The 24,894-nt window shown below is 36.5% G+C and overlaps 1 protein-coding gene across 12 annotated transcripts in view; it reads left to right on the forward strand.

Moving 5' to 3' along the window:
* The window catches only part of Arb2a (ARB2 cotranscriptional regulator A), a 448,678-nt gene that overhangs the window by 262,156 nt on the left and 161,628 nt on the right, over positions 1-24,894 (forward strand). For 10 of the 12 annotated variants that reach the window (XM_076552005.1, XM_076552006.1, XM_076552009.1 and 7 more), the window contains one exon: positions 1,151-1,270. In XM_076552005.1, coding sequence (XP_076408120.1) covers positions 1,151-1,270 — 120 coding nt within the window. Of the gene's footprint in view, positions 1-1,150; positions 1,271-8,395; positions 18,763-24,894 lie in introns of those variants that run through there. The other 2 variants (XR_013044776.1, XM_076552008.1) reach the window with 2 other exon arrangements.

Genomic DNA, 24,894 nt, shown 5'->3' on the forward strand with positions numbered 1-24,894 from the left:
AGCTCTTGCCCAGGGAAGGTTATCTCTCCTGCTCTCAGTATTCCTCCATTGCCTGTAGTTCTCTGTGTAGGATTGAGGCCTTGTGGGCTTTTCTTCAGCTTATTTATTGCTGTTGTCCTTGTTCAGCGCTTGATGAGACAGTCACATTGGTGTAACTTTATGGAGACCATTACAGAAAACCACAGCCAATCAAAATTCATAGTTGTGGAGCCCAGTTCCTATACAACTTCCTATAGCTTAGAGAATTACTGTGGGAGAAAAGGCTGAAAGAATATAAGAGCATTGTGTCTCCAAATATATATCTTTTTAAAGATGGAAATTACGAATAAATTCTCTTCATTTGCAATATCCATGATGTTGTTAGGAAATTCTTTTCTAAGAATAGATACACACACATTTTAATGGTCTGATCGACTCTTAGCAATTTATGATTTGATCAGTATTTTCATATTATCTAGATTTTTTCTTTAACCAGCCTGCCACAGGCTGGTTAACGCTAATGCAATAAATATAGTAAAATGAAGTTACTATAGAGGTTTTAGGATATATTTGCCAGGCTTTAAAATCTTAGATTAAAAGCCCCTATATTTATGTGTTTAGATTTCTCTTGATTCTTGAAATAAAATATGTATAGAACATGCTGTTAGAAAGCATGTATTCCTTTAAATGAGGTCAATAGAATATACCATTTTTTCAGTTTACTGTTTAAAATCTCATAAAACAAATAAATAATATATAGATATATAATATAAGTACTTTATGATAATATAGAAGAATGTAACCTAAATATTATAGCATTAAATTATTTTATTAAAACCCACCATAATGTTCTATTATATAATTCTAATATGTTTAAGTAGATCTTAATATCACAGGTATACATGGATTGTTTCCCTTAATATGCACTTATTTTAATAAGTTGTTTATAAAGATTACATTTTTATTTAAGCTTAGCAGTAATCTACTAATAGTTTTAATACTAATCTATTCTCTAATTTAAATATTCAGTAGAGTTCTTTTGTTTTATTTCTTTGAATGTTCTCTAACCATCTTATTCTTATGCTATGTATGCAAGCATATAATTTAATTTAACTGATTACTGTGATAATCACTAGATACAATATGCAATATATATTTGTTTTCTTTATAGGAAAATGGTTCTCCTGAAGAACATGCAATCTATGTTTGGGATCATTTCATAGCCCAATCTGCTGCTGAGAATGTGTTTTTTGTTGCTCACAGCTATGGAGGACTTGCTTTTGTTGAACTGGTAAGTGAACGTTTAACATTTTTAATGATTTAGTTTTCTTAAAGTATGTGTGTAAGTCCCTGTATATATGTATACTGTGTGCATACCAGTGCCTACATGTCCAGAAAAGGGCAAAGTCTTCCCCTGGAACTGGAGTTACTGGCAGTTGTGAGCCATCGGATGTGGGTGTTCTCTGCAATGACGGGGGAACTGACAAGGGTCCTCTGTAGGAGCAGGAAATGCTCTTAACAGCTGAACCATCCTCACTCCTTAACTCTAATTCTGCTCTCAGCCTTCTTGCAGGTTTGGTTTAGTTTGGTTTGGTTTGAGACAAGATTTCACTATGCAGCCCTGGATGGCCTGGAACTTGCTATGTAGACCAGGCTGGCCTGGAACTTGCATAGATGCCTGCATCTGCCTTGCAAATGCAAGGATTAAAGGCATGAGCCACTGCACCCAGCATGCTCTCTATGTTTTTTAATATTATTACCTCAAGTTATTTAAAAAGTTGTAAGAGCCAGAGGTGATGGATAGGTGTATGACTCCAAGGAAACAGCATCTTCCAAACATAACAGGACAGATGAGCATGTGAACATAAGAGACTGTGGCAGCATGCACACACAGACTGTGGCAGCATGCACACACACAGACTGTGGCAGCATGCACACACACAGACTGTGGCAGCATGCACACACACAGACTGTGACAGCATGCACACACACACAGACTGTGACAGCATGCACACACACAGACTGTGACAGCATGCACACACACAGACTGTGACAGCATGCACACACACAGACTGTGACAGCATGCACACACACAGACTGTGACAGCATGCACACACACAGACTGTGGCAGCATGCACACACAGAAACTGGCAGCATGCACACACACAGATAGTGGCAGCATGCACAGGATCTGCACAGGTTCAAATCAGAGGAAGTTCCAACACTGAAAAACGGAGGTTGACACAAAATGCCACCCTTAACCAAGAATCTATTGGCAACTGATTACTGCTGGGAAAGGGAAAATTAGCTTTCTCCAATAGAGTAACACTGGGTATATCAACCACTCCAGGGCAGGCCTCATGACCAGTAGTAGTTAGACAACACAAATGGACTCCGTGTGTGTGTGTGTGTGTGTGTGTGTGTGTGTGTGTGTGTGTGTGTGTGTGTGTAAGGACTTCTTGTCTCATTCTGTTTTGGTATTTTACGTCTTGATAGGTTTGGGGGGGTTAATTGTAAATTTTTTAAATTTATTTTACGTACCAACCACAGTTTGCCCCTCCCTCCTTTCTTCCTTCCTCTCCCCCCATCCCCTCCTCAGAAAGGGGCAGAGCCCCCATGGGAGTCAACTAAGCATGGCATTGCAAATTGAGGCAGGACCAAACTTCTCCCCCCTGCATCAAGAGTGAGCGAGGCTTCCCACCAAAGAGAATTGGTTCCAAAGAGTCAGCTCATGCACCAGAGACAATCGCGGTTGCACTGCTAGAGGCCCCACAACAGACCAAGCTACACAAGTGTCACCCACATGCCAGGGGCCTAGGTCAGTCCCATGCAGACTCCCTGGCTGTAAGTCTAGACTCCTTTTGCTCCCCTGAGCTCAGGTCGTCTATCTCTGTGGGTTTCCCCGTCATGATCTTGACTCCCCTTGCTTATAAAATCCCTCTTCCCTCTCTTCAGCTGGACTCCTGGAGGTCAGGCCAAAGGCACAGAAAATATATTCAACAAAATCATAGATTTTCATTTTTGTTTTTGTTTTGTTTTTATTTTTGAGAGAGAAAAAGACATGAAGTTGGATGTATAGGACAATGGGCAGAATCTGGGAAGGGTTACAGTGGTGAAAGACTGTGATATATATATATATATATTTTGTGTGTGTGTGTGTGTGTGTGTGTGTAGGCTGATCTCCTAAATATATAAACAATTCAAGAAACTAGACATCAAAACACCAAACAATCCAATTCAAAAATGGGCTATAGAGCTAAACAGAGAATTCTCAAAGGAAGAATTTTCAAATGGCCGAAAGACATTTAAGGAATTGCTCAACATCTTTAGTCATCAGGGAAATGCAAATCAAAACAACTCTGAGATACCATCTTACACCTGTCAGAATGGCTAAGATCAAAAACACTGAAGACAGCTTATGCTGGAGAGGATGTGGAGCAAGGGGAACACTCCTCCACTGTTGGTGGTAGTGCAAACTTTTAAAGCTACTCTGGAAATCAGTATGGCAGTTTCTCAGAAAATTGGGAATCAATCTACCTCAAGACCCAGCTATACCACTCTTGGGCATATACCCAAGGAATGCTCAATCATACCACAAAGACACTTGCTCAGCTATGTTCATAGCAGTATTATTCGTAATAACCAGAATGTGGAAACAACCTAGATGCCCCTCAACTGAAAAATGGATAAAGAAAATGTGGTACATATACACAATTGAGTATTACTCAGCAGAGAAAAGCAATGACATAATGAAATTTGCAGACAAATGGATGGAACCAAAAAATACCATCCTGAGTAAGGTAATCCAGACCCAGAAAGACAAACATGGTAAGTACTCACTTAAAAGTGGGTACTAGATGTAAAGCAAAGGCTAACCAGACTACAATCCACAGCTCCAGGGAAGCTAGCTAACAAGGATGACCCTAAGAATGACATATGGATCGCCCTGGGAAGGGGAAATAGATGAAATCTCCTGAGTAAACTTGGGGCAAGGGCGCGGGGGGGGGGGGGGGGGAGGAAATAGAGGGTAGGGGATGGGGCATGAGAACATAAGGGAACGGGATGGTCGAGCTGCAACAGGGATGGAGTGGGAGAGTAACGAGAGAGATACCATGATAGAGGGAGACATCATGGGGACAGGGAGAAACCTGGTACTAGGGAAGTTCCCAGGAATCCACAGGGATGATCCCAGCTTAGACTATTACCAATAGTGGAGAGGGTGCCTACCCCAGTAATATCTTGTCATCATAGAGTCTTCATCCAGTACTGGTGCAAGCAGATTCAGAGATTCACAGCCAAGCACCAAGCCAAGGTCCAGGACTTCAGTCAAAGAGAGGGAAAAGGGATTCTGTGAGCTAGGGGCATCAAGGTCATGATGGGGAAACCTTACAGAGACAACCGAACCAAGCTAGTCGAAACTCATGGAACTTTAGACCCGCAGCTGTGGAGCCTGCATGGGACTAGACCAGGCCCTCTGCATAAGCTAGACAGTTGTGTAGCTTGGTCCATTTAAGGGGCCCCTAGCAGTGGATCAGGATCTTTCCCTGTTGCCTGAGCCCATTACTTGTGGTAAGACACCATGCACAGCCTTGATGTGGGGGAAGTGCTTGGACCTGCTTCAACTGATGATACTAGGCTCTGCTGACTACCCATGGGAGGCCTTACCTTTGCGGAGGAGGGAATGGGGGTGGGTTGTTGGGGAGTAAGATGAATGGGGGAGCAGGAGGATGGATGAGGGGATCTGTGGTTGATATGTAAAATGAATAAAAAATTTCTTAAGAAAAAAAAACTCATGTTCCTTAGGGATCTGTGGTTGGTATGTAAAATGAATATAAAAATTCTTAATATGGAAAAAAATTTAAATTTAAAAATTAAAATGTATTTTAAATGCATCCAGGATATACTTGTATGATTTTTGAAAAGAATATACTAATTTTTTTAGTATAAGAGCTTTATATTGTGATTTTTGCCTGTTCCTTCTTTATATAGTGTTTTTAAATTTTGATATTATCATGCCCACTTCTAGACATTTTAGATGTACATTTTATTTATACACCATTATTATGTATGGTATCCATATAGAACTCAAAACTACAAACCTTTTCTATATTTGTTATCATTTTAATAATTTTTTAAAAAGTATTTATTTATTTTATTGGTGGTTTGCTTACGTGTATGTCTATGTAACTGGAGTTACAGACAGTTGTGAGCTACTGTATAGGTGCTGGGAATTGAACCTCCATCCTCTGTAACAGCAGCCAGTGCTCTTAACCACTGAGCCATCTTGCCAGCCCCCATGTTAAAAATTTTAACTGGACTTTAATGTGTACTGTTTAGTATTTAATACTTCATCAGAGTTTATGTGTTTAGTATTAAAACTATCAAAAAGGTTTCATCAATTTACTTGGAACTAGCATTTTGTGCTTGGTCACAAAAGTTTTTGCATTTGTAAGTATTCTGAAGAGTAAGGTATACATGATAGGAACAGTTGTCGGGTATCTTAGATTTAATCTGATTTGATGAGATATTCTAGAATAGCTCAGTTACACCATTGTGGCTATTGTGAGTGAGTGGTTGATGCTAGGAAGTCACCAGTGAAGGACTGTGTCAGACTCCATGCTAGCCATTGCCTGCTTTAACCTTTAAACTTCGGTGTGTACTCCCGTAAATACATCTCTGTGGCCTGTGCTTGCTGGCCCTGACACCTGTGGACACTGCAGTGGCCTCCTATGTCTGAAATCATGTGCTGTACTAAAATCAAGACGTGCTGTCATGTCTTTCTTAATTTGACTGCAGTATTTAGAGATTGTTTACAAGCATTTTTAGCTTCACAGACTTTGTTTATTTTGTTATATATTATGTTATACATAACAGACACCTTAAGGGGGCTTTTTAACACATTCATGTGAGTTTTTTAAAAATATGGATGTTGGGGGAAAATACAATGTTTCAAAATAATATGTTTCACTATCTACAGATAAATAATTATACATTTGTAGTATAGATAGCTTTTATTTGTAAGCCATTAAATTACTTTAAAATTAACTTTTTTAACTTATGGAGTAACTTAAAATGTATGAAGTCCTGAAACACTAATTTCTAATTTCAATAAAATATGACTTGTAATTTTTTTTTTACATTACAATCATTTATTTTAAAAAAAAACTTTGTAAATCAAATTTGGAATTAGGATGAATTTAAGGCTCTTTTTTGAAATGAACTTAAGATGCCCAAATTGACAGACGACCAGTGTGTCGGTCCTGGCTCGCCTGTCCTTGTCACACACTGCTGGGCACTTCTCCACTTTTGTTCCACGTTAATATAAAGCACACAGATGTTTCAGAACAAGTCTTGACTTCTGACCTTGAGGCTATTAGGGTCAGGGTCCGCAGGGCCTGTGAAATTATCACAAGCTGAGCTAAAGTTTTTCTCCAGCACAGGAAGTAACTAGTAAGTAAGAAGTTAAAAAGGAGCTTTGTCTGGGAGACAAGATGGTCCCAGTAAGGGTCACTTCTGTAGTCTGCTGTCCCTGCAGGAGGCCATGCATGGGAGGAGGAGATAATAGAAGCACTGGAGGCCCTGTCAGGCAGGAGCTGGACTGAGAAGTCTATTTAATGTAATATACCTTGTTTAGTCTTCAAATACGAATGGTTATCATATCAACTTCATGCATTTGCTACATGTGCAACAGATGATTAAACTGTGTAATGCAGGGGTACCAAGAGTGCCAACTGAAGAAAGAGTGGTCTTGGCCTAAAAAGGAACTTACAAGCAAATAATAGTGCATACTGAGGAGGTTTGCATTTTGGTAAATTTAATAAAGGTGTAAATCCATTATGTTTCTATTTCAAAATACTTTTTGAAAGAAAGTATTTTAACAAAAAAAAAAGTGCAGTGTTTGTAAACCTGCCTATGTGTAAAGCTAACATTCTTTCCAGTTATTATTATTCTTAGTCTTAGTGTTTAAAATGTTGACAAATGTTGTCTCGGGATATTTCAGCGTAAGTGCAACATATGGAATTGTCTTACATGGTTTCAAAATGTTAATATTAGCTACATAAGAAAAATGTGAAGATTATAAATCTTAAATTGTGGTATAGTTTTTTTTCTTGGTGGTGCATTATACACATCATTCATAAACCGTTAGCGTTCAGTGGTTTAAAATGTTTAAAGAATGTTGAGAATTTACAGTTAAAAGCCTGCAGGGATCTCTGTCTTCATGCTCCTGCCTCAGTGTACCCCATCATATTTGAGGACAAATCGTTCTCTGCCATTGTCATGTAAGTCAGCTTTCTTCTTTGAGATATGTTACTGAACATTTATTTTAAATGACAGCTGTGTAACACGTACAGGTTAAAAACTATACCTAATTAATGCAATTTTGTATAATGTTCACTATTTGAATACCAGGCAATAGGACCTTATGTAATGTGGCTTTCCATATACTGAGTTAAAATTCATGTAAAATTCTACTTTCAAATTAAAAATGCTTACTTTGAAGTTTGGAGAACAAAATTGCTAGTCCATGTTTTCCTAATTATTTTTGGAAAGTGAAAACATGCTTTATTATTATACTCTGCCTTAAAGTGTTGAATTGCAGCTGGGCGGTGGTGGCGCACACCTTTAATCCCAGCACTTGGGAGGCAGAGGCAGGCATATCCCTGTCAGTTCGAGGCCAGCCTGGTCTACAGAGCAAGATCCAGCACAGGCACCAAAACTACAGGGAAAAAGAAACCCTGTCTGAAAAAAAAAAACAAAAACAAAACAAAACAAAAAAAATGTTGAATTGCTCCTGAAGAACATACAGTAGTGAAAGATTTATTTTCAAAGCCAGTATTCATTTTATGGTAGTATATCTTGTAACGCAACTATCCTGAGTCTAGCCATATAAGAACAGTCTACAGTTTGCTGTGGCCACAAGAAGCATCATAATAACTGTCACTGCCCTTGCTTGTATTATAGACTGAAACTCAAAGGTCCAGTTCTCCAAATTTTCTGTGATCTGAGCAAAAACAAGTATTAATAAGACATCCTGTTTTAATCCAACATGTAGCTATCAAAGACAAGAGAATGAACAGTCTTATATCAATTGATAATGAATTTCTGAAAATAGTGTAGCTGCCTATATTATCCGGTCTAAGTCATCATACTTAGCCATAAATTTCTGCCTTACAAATTTAATTTTATATGTGGTAGAATTAGTCATCTTAGCTGCAATTTGTTTACCAAATTATTTGGAAAGACATGTACAGATAGTGCAGCCTAGTTATTAAAACAGGCTCTTGATTTCGTTTTGCTTTAATTTTCATATTATAATTCATGTTTTGACATTTCCATCTCTTTCCAAGCCACTTGGTTGAAATGATTCCATTGCTTCCACTGGCCATGTCACTGAGTTTTGTTCTGGTCTTTCCAGGTGCTCATCAGTTTAGGAAGTCAAGTAACATCATCATCATCATCATCATTGTTAAAATAAGCTGGCTTGCCAGTGTCCTCGGCTCACTTTACTGCTGTGCTTACAGGTCTCAAGACATCACACTCAGATGGTTTCCTTTAACCAAAACAAGAGTGCTCATATTTTTTGTAAAGTGTGTCAAGTATTTGAATCAATACATTTCATTGGCTTCACTGAATTGTTTCAACTGATAGAATATTAGAATCTGCTCGTTTTTATTTCCTTTTGTACGTTGTTAGTGGTTTGTTCACAGTCACCATTAAAAAACATCTCTTAGAAATGTGTGAAAACAGCTCCTTTTGAAAGCATGTCTCTACCCACTTTTGATTTTGGTTTTTCCATGCTTGTCAGCACTTGATTGGCACCTCACTTGCATGTGAATTAAGGAATGAAGGGAACTCTATTTTCCTGCCATTGTTCCGTGCTGGGTTCCCTGGCCTCCAGGCAGCCTAAGCTGCCTTGAGCAGCTGGTAGAAAGCTAGTTTTGGACATGGCTGTATGAGGACACTCAACCTCTGTCTACTCTTAATCTTTTCAAGTTACTTGGAACATGATTTAGATTTATACTGAAGGGGAAATGCAATTGAGTTAAAATTTTTTAGCCTTTTCCTTTAGAGACATAACTGCTAACTTTGACCTTAAAGTAGTAACATTACATTTTGTCCATAATAAACAAAGTAAAGTAAATATCGGGAGAAAGTTTATTCAATGTGATCAATGTGAATTGCAAAATTTTGGGTGTCTGGGAATCCGAAATTGAGGGAAAGTAAAATAAGGGAGGATAAACTAGAGAAAATGGAATCATAATGGTATCAAAGTAATTGGGGATGAAAACACTCTTGTAAACTTACTTTGAAAACTAGTCAATGCAGTAAAAATAACACTTGTAGTAAAATGATAAGATACATTTTAATTAGTTTTACTTTAAACTTGTCTTGTATATCTAAGTCTTTGTTCACCCAAATGCTGAAGAAACAGCTTCCAGGTAGAGCCTAATGTTGAACCCAAGTTGAAGAATATGCAAACATTGACAGGGTCGTTATAAATAGTTGTAGTTAGTTTGCTGTTACATGGAGTTAAGCCTTAGCAGTGCCATTTTTACTAATATTCATTCTGCTCTCAATTTAAATATTGACTGGTTTCAGAATTCTGGCAAATCAATTCTTTCTCATTAAGCAGTGTTCTCCTTTTCTGCTGGTGACCCCAACTCTCAGTTTGGCAGAAAAGATCACTTCTCTATAATTCATTAAGTATACTCCTTTCAGTAAAACAGGAAAATTATTAAAGTAAATTTTGTTTTTACCTTGTTATATCACAGCCAATGGAAGACCTCTAAAAAATCATTTCATCCCAACAAATAGTTGACTTAATAACTTACATTGGTTTTTTGTTTTAATTATTTTACTTTTGAGATAAAATTTATACAATTTATCTGAGATATAATTACTTATTGGACATCATTGAGATATACTTCAGATGCTGGGAAATTCATCCTTTGAGATGAACAAATTAATGGTTATTAATGTATTTACAGATTTATACAACCATCACCAACATCTAAATTCAGATAGTGCTCCTTTAGTGCATGAAGTATCAAAGCATGAGTAGTCTTAAATATCTGCCTCCTTCCTGCTTCTGGTCCCCTTTCCCCTCTCCCTCCTCCCCCTCTTGCCCTTCCCCTCCTCCTACCTCTCCTCTTCTGCCTCCTCCTCCTCTGCCACCCTTCTCCCCCCCCCCACTCCTATTTTTGAGACAGGGTCTCATTATGTAGCCCTTGGCTGTCCTAGAATTCAGGAAGATGCTCCTACCTCTGCCTTCTGAATATAGGAATCAATGGTGTGCACCATCACTGTTGGCCTGCTCGGATTAGTGTTTACAAATTATGTATGTGAGGTAAAGGTCAAATTTAGTTGTAGATATTTTGAGTGTGTATATTCAGTTTTTCTGCTACTCTTCATTGGGAAACAAAGCTATGCTTTCCTTATTGTTTTAACATCTGGTTCAGAATCAAGTAGCTGTGTATATAAGTCTGGACTCTGTCACATTGATAAACATGACTGGCCTCTTAGTGGCACCACAGTGATTTGCTAGAGGAAACTTTGCAGTTAAGTTTTGAAGTCAGGATGTTGTTCTAGTGCTTTTTTAAAGATTACTTTGGCGCCTTGCATTTCCTTATGGATTTTAGAATCAATGTATTTGTTGCTGAAGGGAAGAAAACATCAGGAATTCTGATCAGGGTTGATTAAATGTGTACACAATTTGGAGAGTATTGCTGTCTTGATGATGCAAGCTTTCCCATCCATGAACATGGATTGTCTTTCCATTTATTTAGGTCTTTAGCTGAGGAATTATTAGCAATTGGTAGTGAGTGGCTGTTAGGAAAGTCAGTTCTCTTTAATGGAGTGAGCACTAGTAGGTTGTCCCATCTCCAGTGCGGGACCTACACCCTCAGACTTACTCATATTCAGGGCCATAACCTTGTGACTACAACTAATTTTGTCTCTTCCTTTCCAATCTGGATACAGTTTACGTAATTTCTTCCATTTTGTAAATACATAGAGTAATTAGTTGAACATTTTTTTCCCTCTGTAAACCTCACATCACCTCCTTACAAGGAAGTACAGAAAAAAATATCAGGGTCAATCACTGGTGAAGTAGTAACAGCATAATTATTAAGGCTCTACTCACTGCCAACAAGTGTAGCAATGGACATTTTTGGTGATTGATTAATAGATTGCATAGACAGACAAACAGACAGACAGACACACAGATAATTATGTGTGTGTGTGTGTGTGTGTGTGTGTGTGTGTGTGTGTGTGTGTGTATAAAATTCTCACAACGGTATCTTAGTGTTGCTATGTCGAATCCAGTGATATTCGGGTTAGTCCTGAGTATTTAAGTAGAGCTGCTGGACAGAACCAAAATGGGCAAGATGGCAAAGATGATGTAAAAGATGAGCACTTAGAGATTCTATTCGTGGGTGTGTAGCATGTATTATTTATGGCCCTGAAATTTTGTGTTCCTGGGTAAATGAATACTATAAATTTCTTAGTAAATACAGTAATTTAACTAAGAAATCTCATCATATCTTAAATCTCTTTTCAAGGGAAATAGTTAGACATAACCCTAAGCTTCAGTTATATTTTCTGTGTGTAAATTCAATATGAATTAAGTCTGATCCTTTAGAAATTAGTTTCTATTTAAATGTTTATTAATTTGGGCTGTTGTAATAAAATCACTCTGAACTTTATGACTTAAAGAATAATATTTTATAATTCTGTAGACTCAGAAGATCTCGGTACTAGCTGATGGAGGCTCTACTACTGACCACTTTCAGTCACATAGTCTCTTCATCTTTTTCTAAAGATACTAACCCCATTGTTGAGGTTTAAGTCTCAGGATATCATCTTAAATTTTCTGGATCAGAGATCTCACTTCCTCATACCATTATCCTAGGTGTAATGTTTTAACATACGAATTTTGGACAGACTCAAACTTGGAATCCATAATACAGGATTCCAGATCCTCCAAAGTAAATGCTCTTGTCATATTGAAAAATGTGTTAATTCTATTTAACAGCCTTCAAAGCCTTAACCTATCACAGTGATACTTTTCAGGCTAAAATTTAGAGTCCCATGTAAATGTCATCCAAATCTGCTGAGAGCAACACTCAAGATTTGCTTCTTACTGAAGTTCAATGCTTTTCTGGCTACGAACCTATGAGGACATACAGGGAACCTTGTTAGGGCGCAGTAACAATTCCTGTCAGTAGCTGTCTACTATCTCATTATGGACCTCAATCAGTAAAAAGCATCCATGCTTCTTATATGCTCAGATTACTCCTGTACATCAATAAACTTTGATATATATTTCCTCACATCCTTTATTTCTTTGCCTTAATCACAGGCACTGTGTAGAAGTATAAAACATTTTCAACATTCTCCAATGATAGAAATTCCCAGTCTTGCCTTTTTCCCAGTGATAAAGTATCAGGAATGTTTTACAATTACAAATGTTAATAATGTGTCTTCTAATAGCCTTTCAAAACAAAGAAGCCTTGCCTTTCCCTGATGCCTTCTCATGTACAGTGACAAAATGGTGATTCACTGGTCTACTTGTTTTCTCCTGTTTTGGTTAGGTCTGTTGTATGACATGACACTGTAGATGTAACCAACCGTCTTATTAAAATAAGAAACACAGAACCAATGTAAAAGAGAAAGCCGAGAGGTCAGAGCTCAGAGCTAAAATCTTAACCTCCTGTGGTGCTCCTACCTCCCTGAAAGAGAGCTACTTCCTGTGTGTCTGTCTTTAAATAGTCTTTCTGTTCTGCCTTCTCATTGGTTGTAAACCCAACACATGACTGCCTCATCACTGCCTGTAAGTACAGCCCTCCAGGTCTTAAAGGCGTATGTCTCCAATGCTGACTGTATCCCTGAACACAAAGAAATCTACCTAGCTCTTCTACCAAGTGCTGGGATTAAAGGCGTGCACCACCACCGCCACACTCTTGCTATGGCTCTAATAGCTCTGACCCCTGGGCAACTTTATTTATTAATATACAATGAAAATCACATTTCAGTACAAATAAAATACCACCATATGACACTGTAACAACATGACATAATGACCACAGCAACTGTTATAAAGGAAAACATTTACTTGGGATGGCTTGCAGCTCCAATGGTTAAGTTCATTATCATCATGGTGGGACATGGCAGTGTTTAGGCAGGCAGATATGGTGCTAGAGAAGGAGTTGAGAATTCTACATCTTGATCCTCACCTGACAGGAAGTGAACAGTGTGCCACACCAAGTGTAGCTTGAGCATAAGAGACCTCAAACCCCATTCCCACAGTGACATACTTCCTCCAACAAGGCCATACCTATTCCAACATTGTCACACCTCCTAATAATGCCACTCCCTATGGGCCATTTTCTTTCGAACCCCCTCCTTTATGTCACTGTTCATTTCACCTACAAAAAAATTCCCAGGAGTAATAATACTAACAGTGTAAGCCAAGTTTTTACCACAGCTACAAGCTCATCCTCAAATTTTCAGTTTTGCTTTCTATTACACATTTTGAGGCATCTGTTCAAGACTAAATATATTTATATTATGTCTAAATATTAAAATACAATAAGACATTAGATGCTTTTGTGTATTATAAACTAACATTTGGTAGCATTTGCATTTTTCTCTAAGTTCTTGCTGTAGATCTTCAGAATAGATACTTTCATAGTTGGTTGCTGTGTTCTTACTCTTAATGTAACCTCTCACTTCTGCTCTTATAGAATCCATAGAATACATCAGTCGGCCATAAAGTCTTAGGACATGACTGCATCAAATTAAACTTTAAACAATTCATATTGGTGTCTAAAGATGAAGATGAATGTTCCCACTAGAGGTAGTTATGTCTCAAGGTCTTACAGAGCATAAGGTGGTAGTATCATATTCTATCCATGCCCATCATCATTATCAATAATGCTTAAGTAGTTTTCTGTATCAGGTGGTCTTTTAACCCTCTTAATAGTTTTAAGAGGTAAATGTAATTATCTTGCTTTTTAGTACAGGGTGTTGAATCTAGGGGTCATACACACTAGGTGAGTAGGTTAACACTGAGCTTTACTGTTTTCTGTCCTCTTATTTTTTTTATTAATAATTGAGTCAGGGTCTCAGTAAGTTGTCCCAGATGACCTTGAATCTTCTAGATACTCATCATCATCTTTATACATACTTTCTCTCCCCTTAAAAGGATGACTGTTCACTTTGTTATAGTTGGAACTTTTCGTTTCTTTCCTCTTATCAAATATCTACCAAAAAACAAGAGTATGCAAATGGAAATTACCTTATGTTGTTTTTTGATTGATTTATAATTTTATACATATTGATGGGATGTTCTATGATAATACATAGCTATGATATGTAATGACACAATTGGGGCAACTGGAATTTCTATTGCATCAGACAGCCTATAAATATTAGGACTCTTTTTACCTTTATTTGAAATCCTTAAGTTGTTGTAGACTGTATTACTAGGTTCTAGAACAGTAGAACCAATTTCTCCTGTCTACTGTATTTTGTACCTGTTTTCCTACCTCCTTCTGTCTTCTCACCTCACCCATGTTTTTGGCTTCTACATGAGTCAGAGCATGCAGTATTGAACTTACTTACATAATGCCTTTCAATTATAGCCATGTTGGCACAAATAATGAGATTCCATTCTTTTATGGCAAAACAACATTTTATTATATACATATAGCATAATTTCTTTCTCATTCATAACCAGTATATATGTGATTTTCATGTCCTGGATATTGTGACTACAACTACAATCAACCTAGGCATGCAGGTATTTCTTTGATATAATAATTTGACTCCAGAGCATGTGTGGTAGTTTTGAGTTTCTTGAGGAACACTGTACTGGTTTTGTAATAGGTGTGATAGTTTACATTCTCAGCAATGCTCATGCAGGTCCCTTTTCTTTATCTGCAGCAATGTTTGTCATCTTCAGAATTGTGGTAATAGTTGTTTTTTCAGGTGTGAGATGATGTCTTATTTGGGCTTTTATTTTTATTAAAGTACTGTGCATTTTACCTAGGGCATTATGCATGCTAGATAAGCAGTCTGCCACTGAGATATAGCCCTAGCTCTCTTTTTAATTTTTCTTTTGGGACAGTGTTAAGTTGACATCATTGGCCTTGAACTCACTCTGTATCCCAGGCAGGCCTGTGACAACTTCTGACTCTTCTGTCTCCAGACAACTGACAAGCTGGGATTACAGGCCTACTAATCTTGGCCCCAGCTCCATAATATTAGTGATTTTGAACATTTTCATATACCTGTTAGCTTTTTTGTATGTCTTTTTTTTCAGAAATTTCTATTCATATGTGTTGCCTATTTTAAAATCAAGTTAATTTTTTAATTTATTTCTTACTGAAAAATTACTTGAACTCTTAATATATATTATGGATTATCATGAGGTGGATTATTTGTGAAGTATTTTCCCACCCTGGGCACTGTCTTCTCACTGCTAACGTCTCCACACTGTGTGGAGGGTTTCAGTGTGGATAGTGTTCGGCTTTGTTTCCTGTGCTCCTCATGTCTTCTCCAAAAGAATCTTGAAACACCCCGGCTCCTGAATAGTTTTCTTTATCTTTCACATCTTACTTTTGATGTTTTTTTTTTTATTTTTATATTTATAATTTAATTACATTCCTTTCTTTCCTTCTCTCTCTCCATACCCTTCCATGTACCCTTCCCTGCTCTCTGTCATATTCATGGCCTCTTTTTTCCACTAATTGTTATTACATGCATATAAGTTTTTGTATGTGCATGTATATATTTCTATGTAACTCACTGAGTTTGTGTTATGCTACTTGTATTTAGGTTTCGGGGCTAACCGTTTGCTGTTAGATAACTGGTGCACTCCTCACTGTGGAAGACTCTTTCTCCTACTCTCAGCATTTACAGTTTATAAAAGAAGAATATTAAAGTGCATAGAGAACAATTAAATTTTAAAAGTTGTGATGGTTCTATATTCTTCTCAGAAGAAATCATGATTTGTGTAGTGTGGAGGCCTCATGAGCTTGTCCCTATCCAGTTTGATATGTTCGTTGGTGTCACCCTTGTTCAGCTGATGTTCATGTAGTCCTGTTGGGGAGACTTTCTGGGTGTTGCTTCTAATGATGCTAGGAGACATGATCTCACAGCAAACTCCCTACACTCTGGCTCTTATACTCTCTCTGCCAATTATTCTCTAGGGTCTCTTAGCCTTCGGTGTGGGAGTGCTTTATAGTTGTATCTGTTGGGACTGGGATCTACAATTCTGTACTTTGATTGGTTGTGTTTTTTTGTAGTGGTCTCCATCTGTTGCAGTCTGTTGTTAGGATGAGAATCTATAACTACTAATTTACTAAAACCGCCTAATCCCTAACAGTCATCTTTAAACATTTGCCCTTATAACTATGCAGTTTTGACTACCATAGCTGTTTGCTATGTTTGAAGTCAGGTAGTATCCTTATACATGTTTGGCTCAAGATGATACTAGTGATTCAGAAGTTTTTGTTTGTTTACTCTGGGTTCTTACAGTTTTTAGCATTCTTTACTTTCCAGTTTAGGGAAGAACATCATCGATGTTTTGGTAGAAAATAGCATTAAGTTTGTAGACTGTTTTGGATAAAATGGACATTTTTACATTGTTGATTCTTGTAATCTATGTATATGCATTTTTTTGCACATGTGTGTATTGTCTTCATTTCTTTCATAAGTCTTGTCTTAGTTTGCTTTCTATCTAGTCTTGTGGAAAACCCATGACCAAAAGCAACTCTGGGAGGAAAGGGTTTATTTGGCATACACCTCCTTATTAGAGTCCATTTTGTAGGGCAGTCAGGGTAGAAACCAAAGGCAGGAACCTGGAGACAGGCACTGGCTCAGAGGCCATAGAGGAATGCTACTTGCTGGCTTGTTATCCAAAGCATGTTCTACCTGCTTTCTTTTACTGGCCACTAACACCAGCCCAGGGGTGTCACCAGTACAATGGATGGGCCCCCCATATCAAGAAAATCCCCTTAAGGACATGTCTACAGGCTATCTGAGGGGGCTTTTTCTCAATTGAGGTTTCACTTCTCAGATGACTATAGCCTGTTTCAAGTTTGGGGGCGGGGGCGGGGGGCAGGAGGACAAATGATATTTAGCTTTCATTATATACAGCTTTTACTTCCTGCCATAAATTGCTTACTAAGTATTATAATGTATTATAATTTGTTATATATTATTGGTAGTTATTGTGTATGTGATGGTTTTCTTGATATTTTAGTATGTTTTTAAAATTTTTTTGTATAATAGTGCTACTGAGTTGTTAGGTTTTGATGTAAAATGACCCCATAGATTCAAAATTTTGAACACTTATTCCCAGCTGGTCATCCTGTTTGAGGATGTTGTGGAGTCTGGGAATGTGGAGTAGCTAGCTGACAAGGGTAACATCTGCCTCTGGTTTGGAGATGGATCTCCCTTAGCTTCCCTTTCACTGAGATGTGAGGTGCCTCCATCACACAGTCTTACTGCAGTCTTTAAAGTCAGGAGCTAAATAGACCTTTCTTCTCTAAGTGTTCCTGTCGGTATTTGTCATAGCAATGTGAAAATTAACCAACACAAGATTTTTAATGTTGATTTTTATATCCTGAAATTTTACTGACATTTAAGAGACCACTCCTGTTTTGATAGTCTTTAGGAATTTTTTATGTATAAAATAATTTCACCTGCAAACAGATAATTTTACTTACTCTTTTTCTTTTCTAGTTCTGTTTTTCTAGTGCTGTGTTGAATACAAATGGTGAAGTTGATTTTTTTTTCTTTTTGCTGTAATAATATACTCTGACAAATGCAACTTAGGATAGAAACGCCTTATTTAAGCTTCCAGTTGAAACTTAGCAATCTGTCATTGTGTTGGGGACTTCACAGCAGGAAGAACTAGAGGCAGCTAGTTACAGTGCACCTGCAGTAAAGAAGCACAGAGTAATTGAAGAATGCATGCTAGTGCTGAGCTTACCTTTTCAGTCTTACACAGTCTAGGATCACCAGGATCCCCCCTGCCTAGGGAGTGGACCCATCCACAGTTGGGTGAATCTTCCTATCTCAACCAAACACCAATCAAGATAGTCCTCCATAAGCATGCCCATCTCTCAGGTGATTCCAGATTCTGCAAAGTTGACAGAATTATCACAGTTCATGTACTTGTCTTGCTCGAGATCTTAGGCTAATGTTTTCACCTTTTCAAACTTTAGTTTTATTTGGTTTGGAGGTGATCATATGAAGATTTTATTGTGTTAAGATATAGTCCTTCTAAGTAAGTCCCTATTGCTGAAGACACCATGCACTTCAAAAATAGTGCTCAAAACCCCTGAGCTGGAATTGACCTGAATGCTTCTTCGCTGAGGACCAGCTTTCATGGTACCAGAAGGCTCCATGCAAGCTTCCAAAGGAAGAAGACTACCAAGAGCCCTCTCTTACCCAGCTATAATCCTGTGAACTACAACAAAAACCAACAGACATGGTAACCCTAAGAGTGCATTACTGCCACTCATACCTGGGAAGTAATCAACAGCTCTCTAATTGGACTTAATGCATGCCCAACAAGAGGGAAGCCATACCTAGTGCTGGAATGAAGTCTTGTATCTCAGAGAAGAATCTATAACCACCACTTTATTGAACTAGTATAATCTCTAATCACACTCTAAATATTTGTCCTTATACTCACAGGCAAGTGTTGTTCTTATCCCTGATTGGGGGAACCTCTCTTTGCAAAACAAAACAAAACAAAACAAAACAAAAATGGAGACCATTACAGAAAACAACAACCAATGAATATATAGAATTGTGTAGCCCAACCTCAATGGATAAAACTACTAAACAACTCCTTCAGACTGAGCAAGTTATATTGAGGAATACATGTGTATTCCTCATACATGAATGCATGTAACAACAATTAATGAAAAAACAGGCCATGAATTTGAAACAGAGCAAGGGCAGGGTATAAGGGAGGGATGCAGGGATGAAAGGGAAGGGATAAAGGAATTACAGTTATAGCATTATATTATAATAAAGGGGAAAAGATGTTCCTTTTTGGAGATTTTATTATGAAAGTATATTAAATTTTATTCAATATTTTTGTGTGTCTATTTAGATAATAATTATGGTTTTTTAACCTTTATTATCTTGATATATTGCACTTACTGATTTGTGTATGTTTGAACGGTCCTTGTACTCCTGGTATAATTCAGGTGTAATCTTTTTAATATGCTGACAGATTTCATGGTCTGTTTTTTTTTTTTTCCGTTAGAATTATCTACTAATTTGGAGTTTAATTTCTTCATGCTCTTCTAACATTAGTGACTTATCCTTCAAATAATTTCTGGATTTTCATGTCTCCAGGATTCTACATTTCTCTGTTATATTCATGATTATTTTTGTAATCTCTTAACTTTTTTATGCATGTATGTGGCTTCCAAGGAAGACTTTTACCTAATCAGTTACTCGAACGAATGAAGATGGAAGATGAGGAAATTTTATAATAACTTCTACATCAGTTATACTTAAATATTGAATCTGCTTTGATATGAGGGAATTAATTTAAATGGGAGAAGACAGAAAAGAAAGATCTAGAAAGGAATGAACTGTCTTAGCTAAGCCCATAATGGACTCTTTGTAGCTCATTCTTGCTGTAAATAGACAGCTGTCTAAATTCACCATGCCAAAACAGATTCAATACTTAACTCCTAATACCGACTAAGTAGAATTGATTCTGTTAAAACAATCTCTACTGTCAGTTCTTGCTACCATATTATTAATGAGTATAACGAATAGTTAGGCAATGTATTGCCTGCTAAATACTAGGCATTGTTTCAAGTGTTCTAGAAATATTAGTTCATGCAGTCTTTCTAACAACCTATGATGTGGGAACTAGCATCACTCTCACTTCCACATAAGGGAATGAACACACGTGATATTTTAAATAGCTTATTTAAGATCATACAAGAAATAAATAAAGGAATTGGAATTTAAACTTGGGTTTTCTAGCTCAACAGCCCATGCTCATAACCACTACGCTATATATACTACTTTTCCAAGGTAACACAAGATTAGGATATAATAGGTCTGGTCATTAAGCATTAACAAGTCACGATCATCCTAAATTTAACTCTTAAGAAGTAGGTATTATGACTCTTGTTTCATAAACAAGGATTTCAAAAGGTTAAAGGACTTAGAAAATTTGCACAGGTGACAAAGCCTTGACTAAAACCCAAGTCCATGAATTTACTCAAAAGATACACTTTCTACTAATATTTTAATTAACTTCATGAAGTAAGTTTAAATTAAATTAGGATATTATGATGAATGAATTTACGAAATTCTGCCTTTATGATTATAAAGAACATTTTTCAGTAAACTATACATATCTGACACTTACTATTCAAATTTGAACGTGTTTTTAAAAGCAAGGAATACACATGGTACACAAATTTATATTAGGTAGGATAGAATTTGATTTGATTTCTACTGCAGTGAAAATATATATAGCATATGACTATGTGCTAAAACAATTTCTCATTTTTCTAATTTTCATCTATTCAGATGAGAAAGCACGAGTTAAATATTATAATAAGAAGCAATCTGTAGTTGAACCTTTTTGTGTTATATACCATGAATTAGCAGTTGCACTTGACTGTGAGTTCTAGACTGCCCACAACTAATATCTTAAAATTAAAACAGGAGAAAGGAAACATTTGAGTGTCTGTAACTAACCTACTGCTTCCAGCTTCATGGCTTATAAGTACTTTATGTGCTATCTAATACTTGAAAAGCAGTAAAATAGTATTATGTTACTTTTTTTTTTTTAATCTCCATGCTTTCCCTTTGGAAAATACTGAAGTTTTTGTAAAGCTTTAAGTCTAAGTAACTGGATGAAGCATTTGACTGGCATGGTGAATTGTGCATTAGGGGCACTCTTTACCGTGAGACCTAAGGTGTCACCGATGTAGACAGCTTTCTAGAAATGAAGAAACACTAAGTGTGGTTGGCTTTCCTGCCTAGCTCCATGTGTCTTCCCTTCAACTAAGGAGGCTAGTGTTTTAGGATGTCTGCACTCTTTTAATTGCTAAATAGTAACCTAAACTCACAGACTTTATGAGTGAGCCACAATGTTCATATTTTATATGATGTTTGAGTTAGGAAATCATTACAACCTAAAGGAAAAAAGAATAATTATATGGTAGTATTTAAACTTAGAAGTATTTGTTAAATGTCTGACAAGATGAAGCTCCAGCAGTCTCAGAGTGGAAGCCAATGAAGATAAAAGTGCTGATGTTTGTTTTCAGAATCTTCTTTTTGCTTGTTAATGTTTATCTTCTAGTTTATGGCATTGTAATTCATATTTAAATATTTTTAACTTATGAAAGGCTTTTTAAAATAAGGGACATGATATACAAAAAAGAATTTAAAATCTTGTGAGAAAAAATTTGCACTCAAATATTCCTTTGAAGACTTAACATTGAGGCATTTGTGATGCCCCCTTCCATGACCTGACTTGTTTTAGAACTGTTTGTCAGGAATAGAGCTTTGTGTAGGAACGTTGTCTGCTAACTAATTTTCAAAGTTGCTGTACAGCCTGATCAGAATGTAGACTCATTTCTGGAGACATAGGCATTATCTCTAAAAGAAAAACTGTTCCTACTTCAAATTCAACCACAAAATTGACAAATGAGTTTTTAATATGAGAATAACTAATTTTATACCTTAAATTATTTTTCCTACATCTTCTTTCTTTTATTTTGTTCAAGAATGACCTGAGATTGTGTGTACTCCTTAGATTTCTATTTACTGTTCACGAATAAAATAATATTTAAAACTTAGCCTTCTGACATGTTAGGAAAATTCAGTTCTGCCAGTTTTTAAGAAATAAGAATTTTATTTTCAGTGACTTAAAAGTGAAGCTGACTATTTTCCCCCTGATGTTTCTTCCTCTGTGCTGAACTTGAGATCCCAGGGAGAGTTTTAAACTAGTTATTAAGAAATAACCCATTTTAAGAATTCGCAGGAAATGTGTGATATTCATCAGTATGTCCTCACTGTCTGCAGCTGAGATGGCTGAGAGGTTTTTGGATCTAATTGATCTATTGCGCATGTCCCTCCCTAGGTTACAGGACGTGCTGCTATTTGCATAAGGCCCTGGGCAAGGTTCTTTTTCGCATTGATTGCCCTGTCCAAGGCTGCCTGATGTGTTCTTGAATCGATCACTTTGTCTTTCCTTGGAAGACAGTGTAACAGGGGGTTCATCCCAAACATTCTAGGGAGAAGGTAAAACTTACCTGCAGGTGTCTCGATTTTATTCCAAGAAGCATAGGCCTTTTTTATGAGGATAAGATAGTTTTTTCTCCTCTGAGGACTAGATTATGTTTGAAAAAGAAAATTGTCAGACTTTATACCAGTTATGTTGTGCTATTTTTGTTTGCCAGTGTATTTTGATTCCACCTTAAAGCCATTTTCTTTAATCAAGAATGTCCCAAACCTGGACATAAACTAAAGTTGACTGGTATTTGCAGAAAAATACCCTTTTTTTAGTTCAAGAGGAGTGTGTATTGCTTTATGAATTTAGGAAACTAAGGACCGTTGCTTGTCCCAACTGTGAGTCCGTGCTCTGCCCTGGCTTTCCTGACCCTGCTCAGCAGCACTGGCAGTGTTGCCATGGCTCACGTACACCTGCCTCGCAGACTGGAAGAGGACCCACGCATCAGTCATTGATAGAATACCTTCCTATCCTAACTTTACAACACAAGTCTTCAAGCCCGTCTATGAAAAACTGAACAGTGAATGCTATGTAACCTGCTAATTTTTATTATTTGGAAGTCCTTAAGTCAACATTTATATTGCCTGCCCAACAGCATATTTGTCTATATAGTTAATCATCCAAAAAAAAATGCCCATTACCTCCAAACCTATTTACAATGGATTGGGAACTGACAAGATAAATGTGAGGCTCTGTCAGAATCAGGGCACTGGATTGCTGCAGACCATGCTGTCTCCTCAGAGCCGGTTGAGTTTCTATGGGAGGTTAATGTGAGCACATTTAAAATGTGTCATGGCTGAACTTAATTCTTTTGCTGTTGATGATTAAACTCTGATGCTGAAAATCCTTGATGATTTTAGAAATCATGCTTAGCTTTCTAAAATAAAAATAACTTTTTTATGCTGTTTTATTTTCATTAAATGGGTCATTGTTTCTCTATGCTGTTAAAATAATTGAAATTAAAAACTTGAAAGATAAAATAGGTATCAGAAATATCACTCAGCCATAATAATTCTACTTTAATAATTGTTTTGTACACTTTGATGATAAAATATTAGAGATCCCATTGTTAAATTGTTAATGTCATTTATTATTTTAAGATGCCCTGTAAAAATTATACCATTAAAGAGACATACACATGAATCCTATGATATTTATCCAGTCAATATCCATAAATAGAATTATTTTTCATGTAAACAACATATATTAGGAAATATGAACTTACATTGAAAAATAAGATTTATGTGTTATTGGAGCCTAACAAGAATACTTTAAATTCATAATCATTTTGTTACATATAAGTCATAAAGTATAAAAGAAATTTATAAAGTAGTGTAATTGTGCTTTGATCATTTAATCATACAATCATTAATGTAGTTTGGTAGTTTGAGGAAAACTTTTATAAAAATGCCAAATGAAAGACATAAAAATATTAAACTGGAAAACCATCTCAACTCTTTAAAACAGCTTTTCAAAACTGAATCCAATTTGTGGAAACAGAAATTACCTTGCAGCTTTTTTGTTCAAAGCATCTCAGGTACAATTGTAGGTCTCAGAAATGCAATGATAAAGTGTTTGTACATTTTTACCAAGTAAAATAGAATGTGCATCATCTTGCATAATTCACTTGCCTCTGGTGATTAAACTTGCATAGCTGAATGAATGAATGTATAACTTGAGCTTTCTTCAATATGAAATATGCCATGAGTGGAAGGGAACTCTTACCTCTGAAGTCCTAAGAGTCAGTGTGCTTAATCTGTGATCAAACAAGCTAATTCTGATGCTGAGGAGTACCTCTCCTTAGCCATTTAAAAAAAATGGTGTGTACACCCAACAGCTTTATGGGGCTTCCCTATAAACTTCTTTGGGGCTGACCAACCCCAGAATCCAAGTCATCAGGAGCAGCTACAAAGAGCTGCAAGTATGTACATGAACTAAGGAGATTTTGTCATATAATTTGTTCAAAATTACTTTATAGCTTCCTCCCATGTTTAAACCACATACTTAATTTCTTTATGAACCTAAATTGGAAAAATGTTACTCAATATTTGATACTTAAAACTGATATTTTAATGTGAACTATGTTTTTAATACCATATGTGAAAGTTCTAGTTTTTAAGGTCATAAGAAAAACCAAACATTAAAACCTTCAGTTTAAAAAGATATAATATAGTTTCTGTGAAATTATTAGTTTCATGAGAAATAAAAAAATAAGCTAAGAAAGTATGCATTAGCAGAGGTTGAATGAGGAGGCTCTGGAGGACCAGGTGGTCATTAAGAACAAAGTATAATGTATTTATATGTATATATACGTATATTATATCCATATATGTATATATGAATATAGTCTAACAAAACCCATTACATTGTGTGGTAACTTAGAACTTAATTTAAAAACACAAAAATTACATAATTTCTGAATAATATGATATTTTACTACCTTTTATTACTATTTCTTATCCCCTTCCATTGGTTTAATAAGCAAACTGTAGCTTTGTTGGTAAATATGAGATGGTCAGAATCTGTGTATGTCTTTAGTAAAGAAATTCTATCTGAAGACTAGTAAGTGCTTTGCATAGTATTTGTTCATTCCATCGTGGAATCATCTATGAAAATGTTCT

This window comes from Peromyscus maniculatus, chromosome 15, assembly GCF_049852395.1.
Source record: "Peromyscus maniculatus bairdii isolate BWxNUB_F1_BW_parent chromosome 15, HU_Pman_BW_mat_3.1, whole genome shotgun sequence".
NCBI classification, from domain to species: Eukaryota; Metazoa; Chordata; class Mammalia; order Rodentia; family Cricetidae; genus Peromyscus; species Peromyscus maniculatus.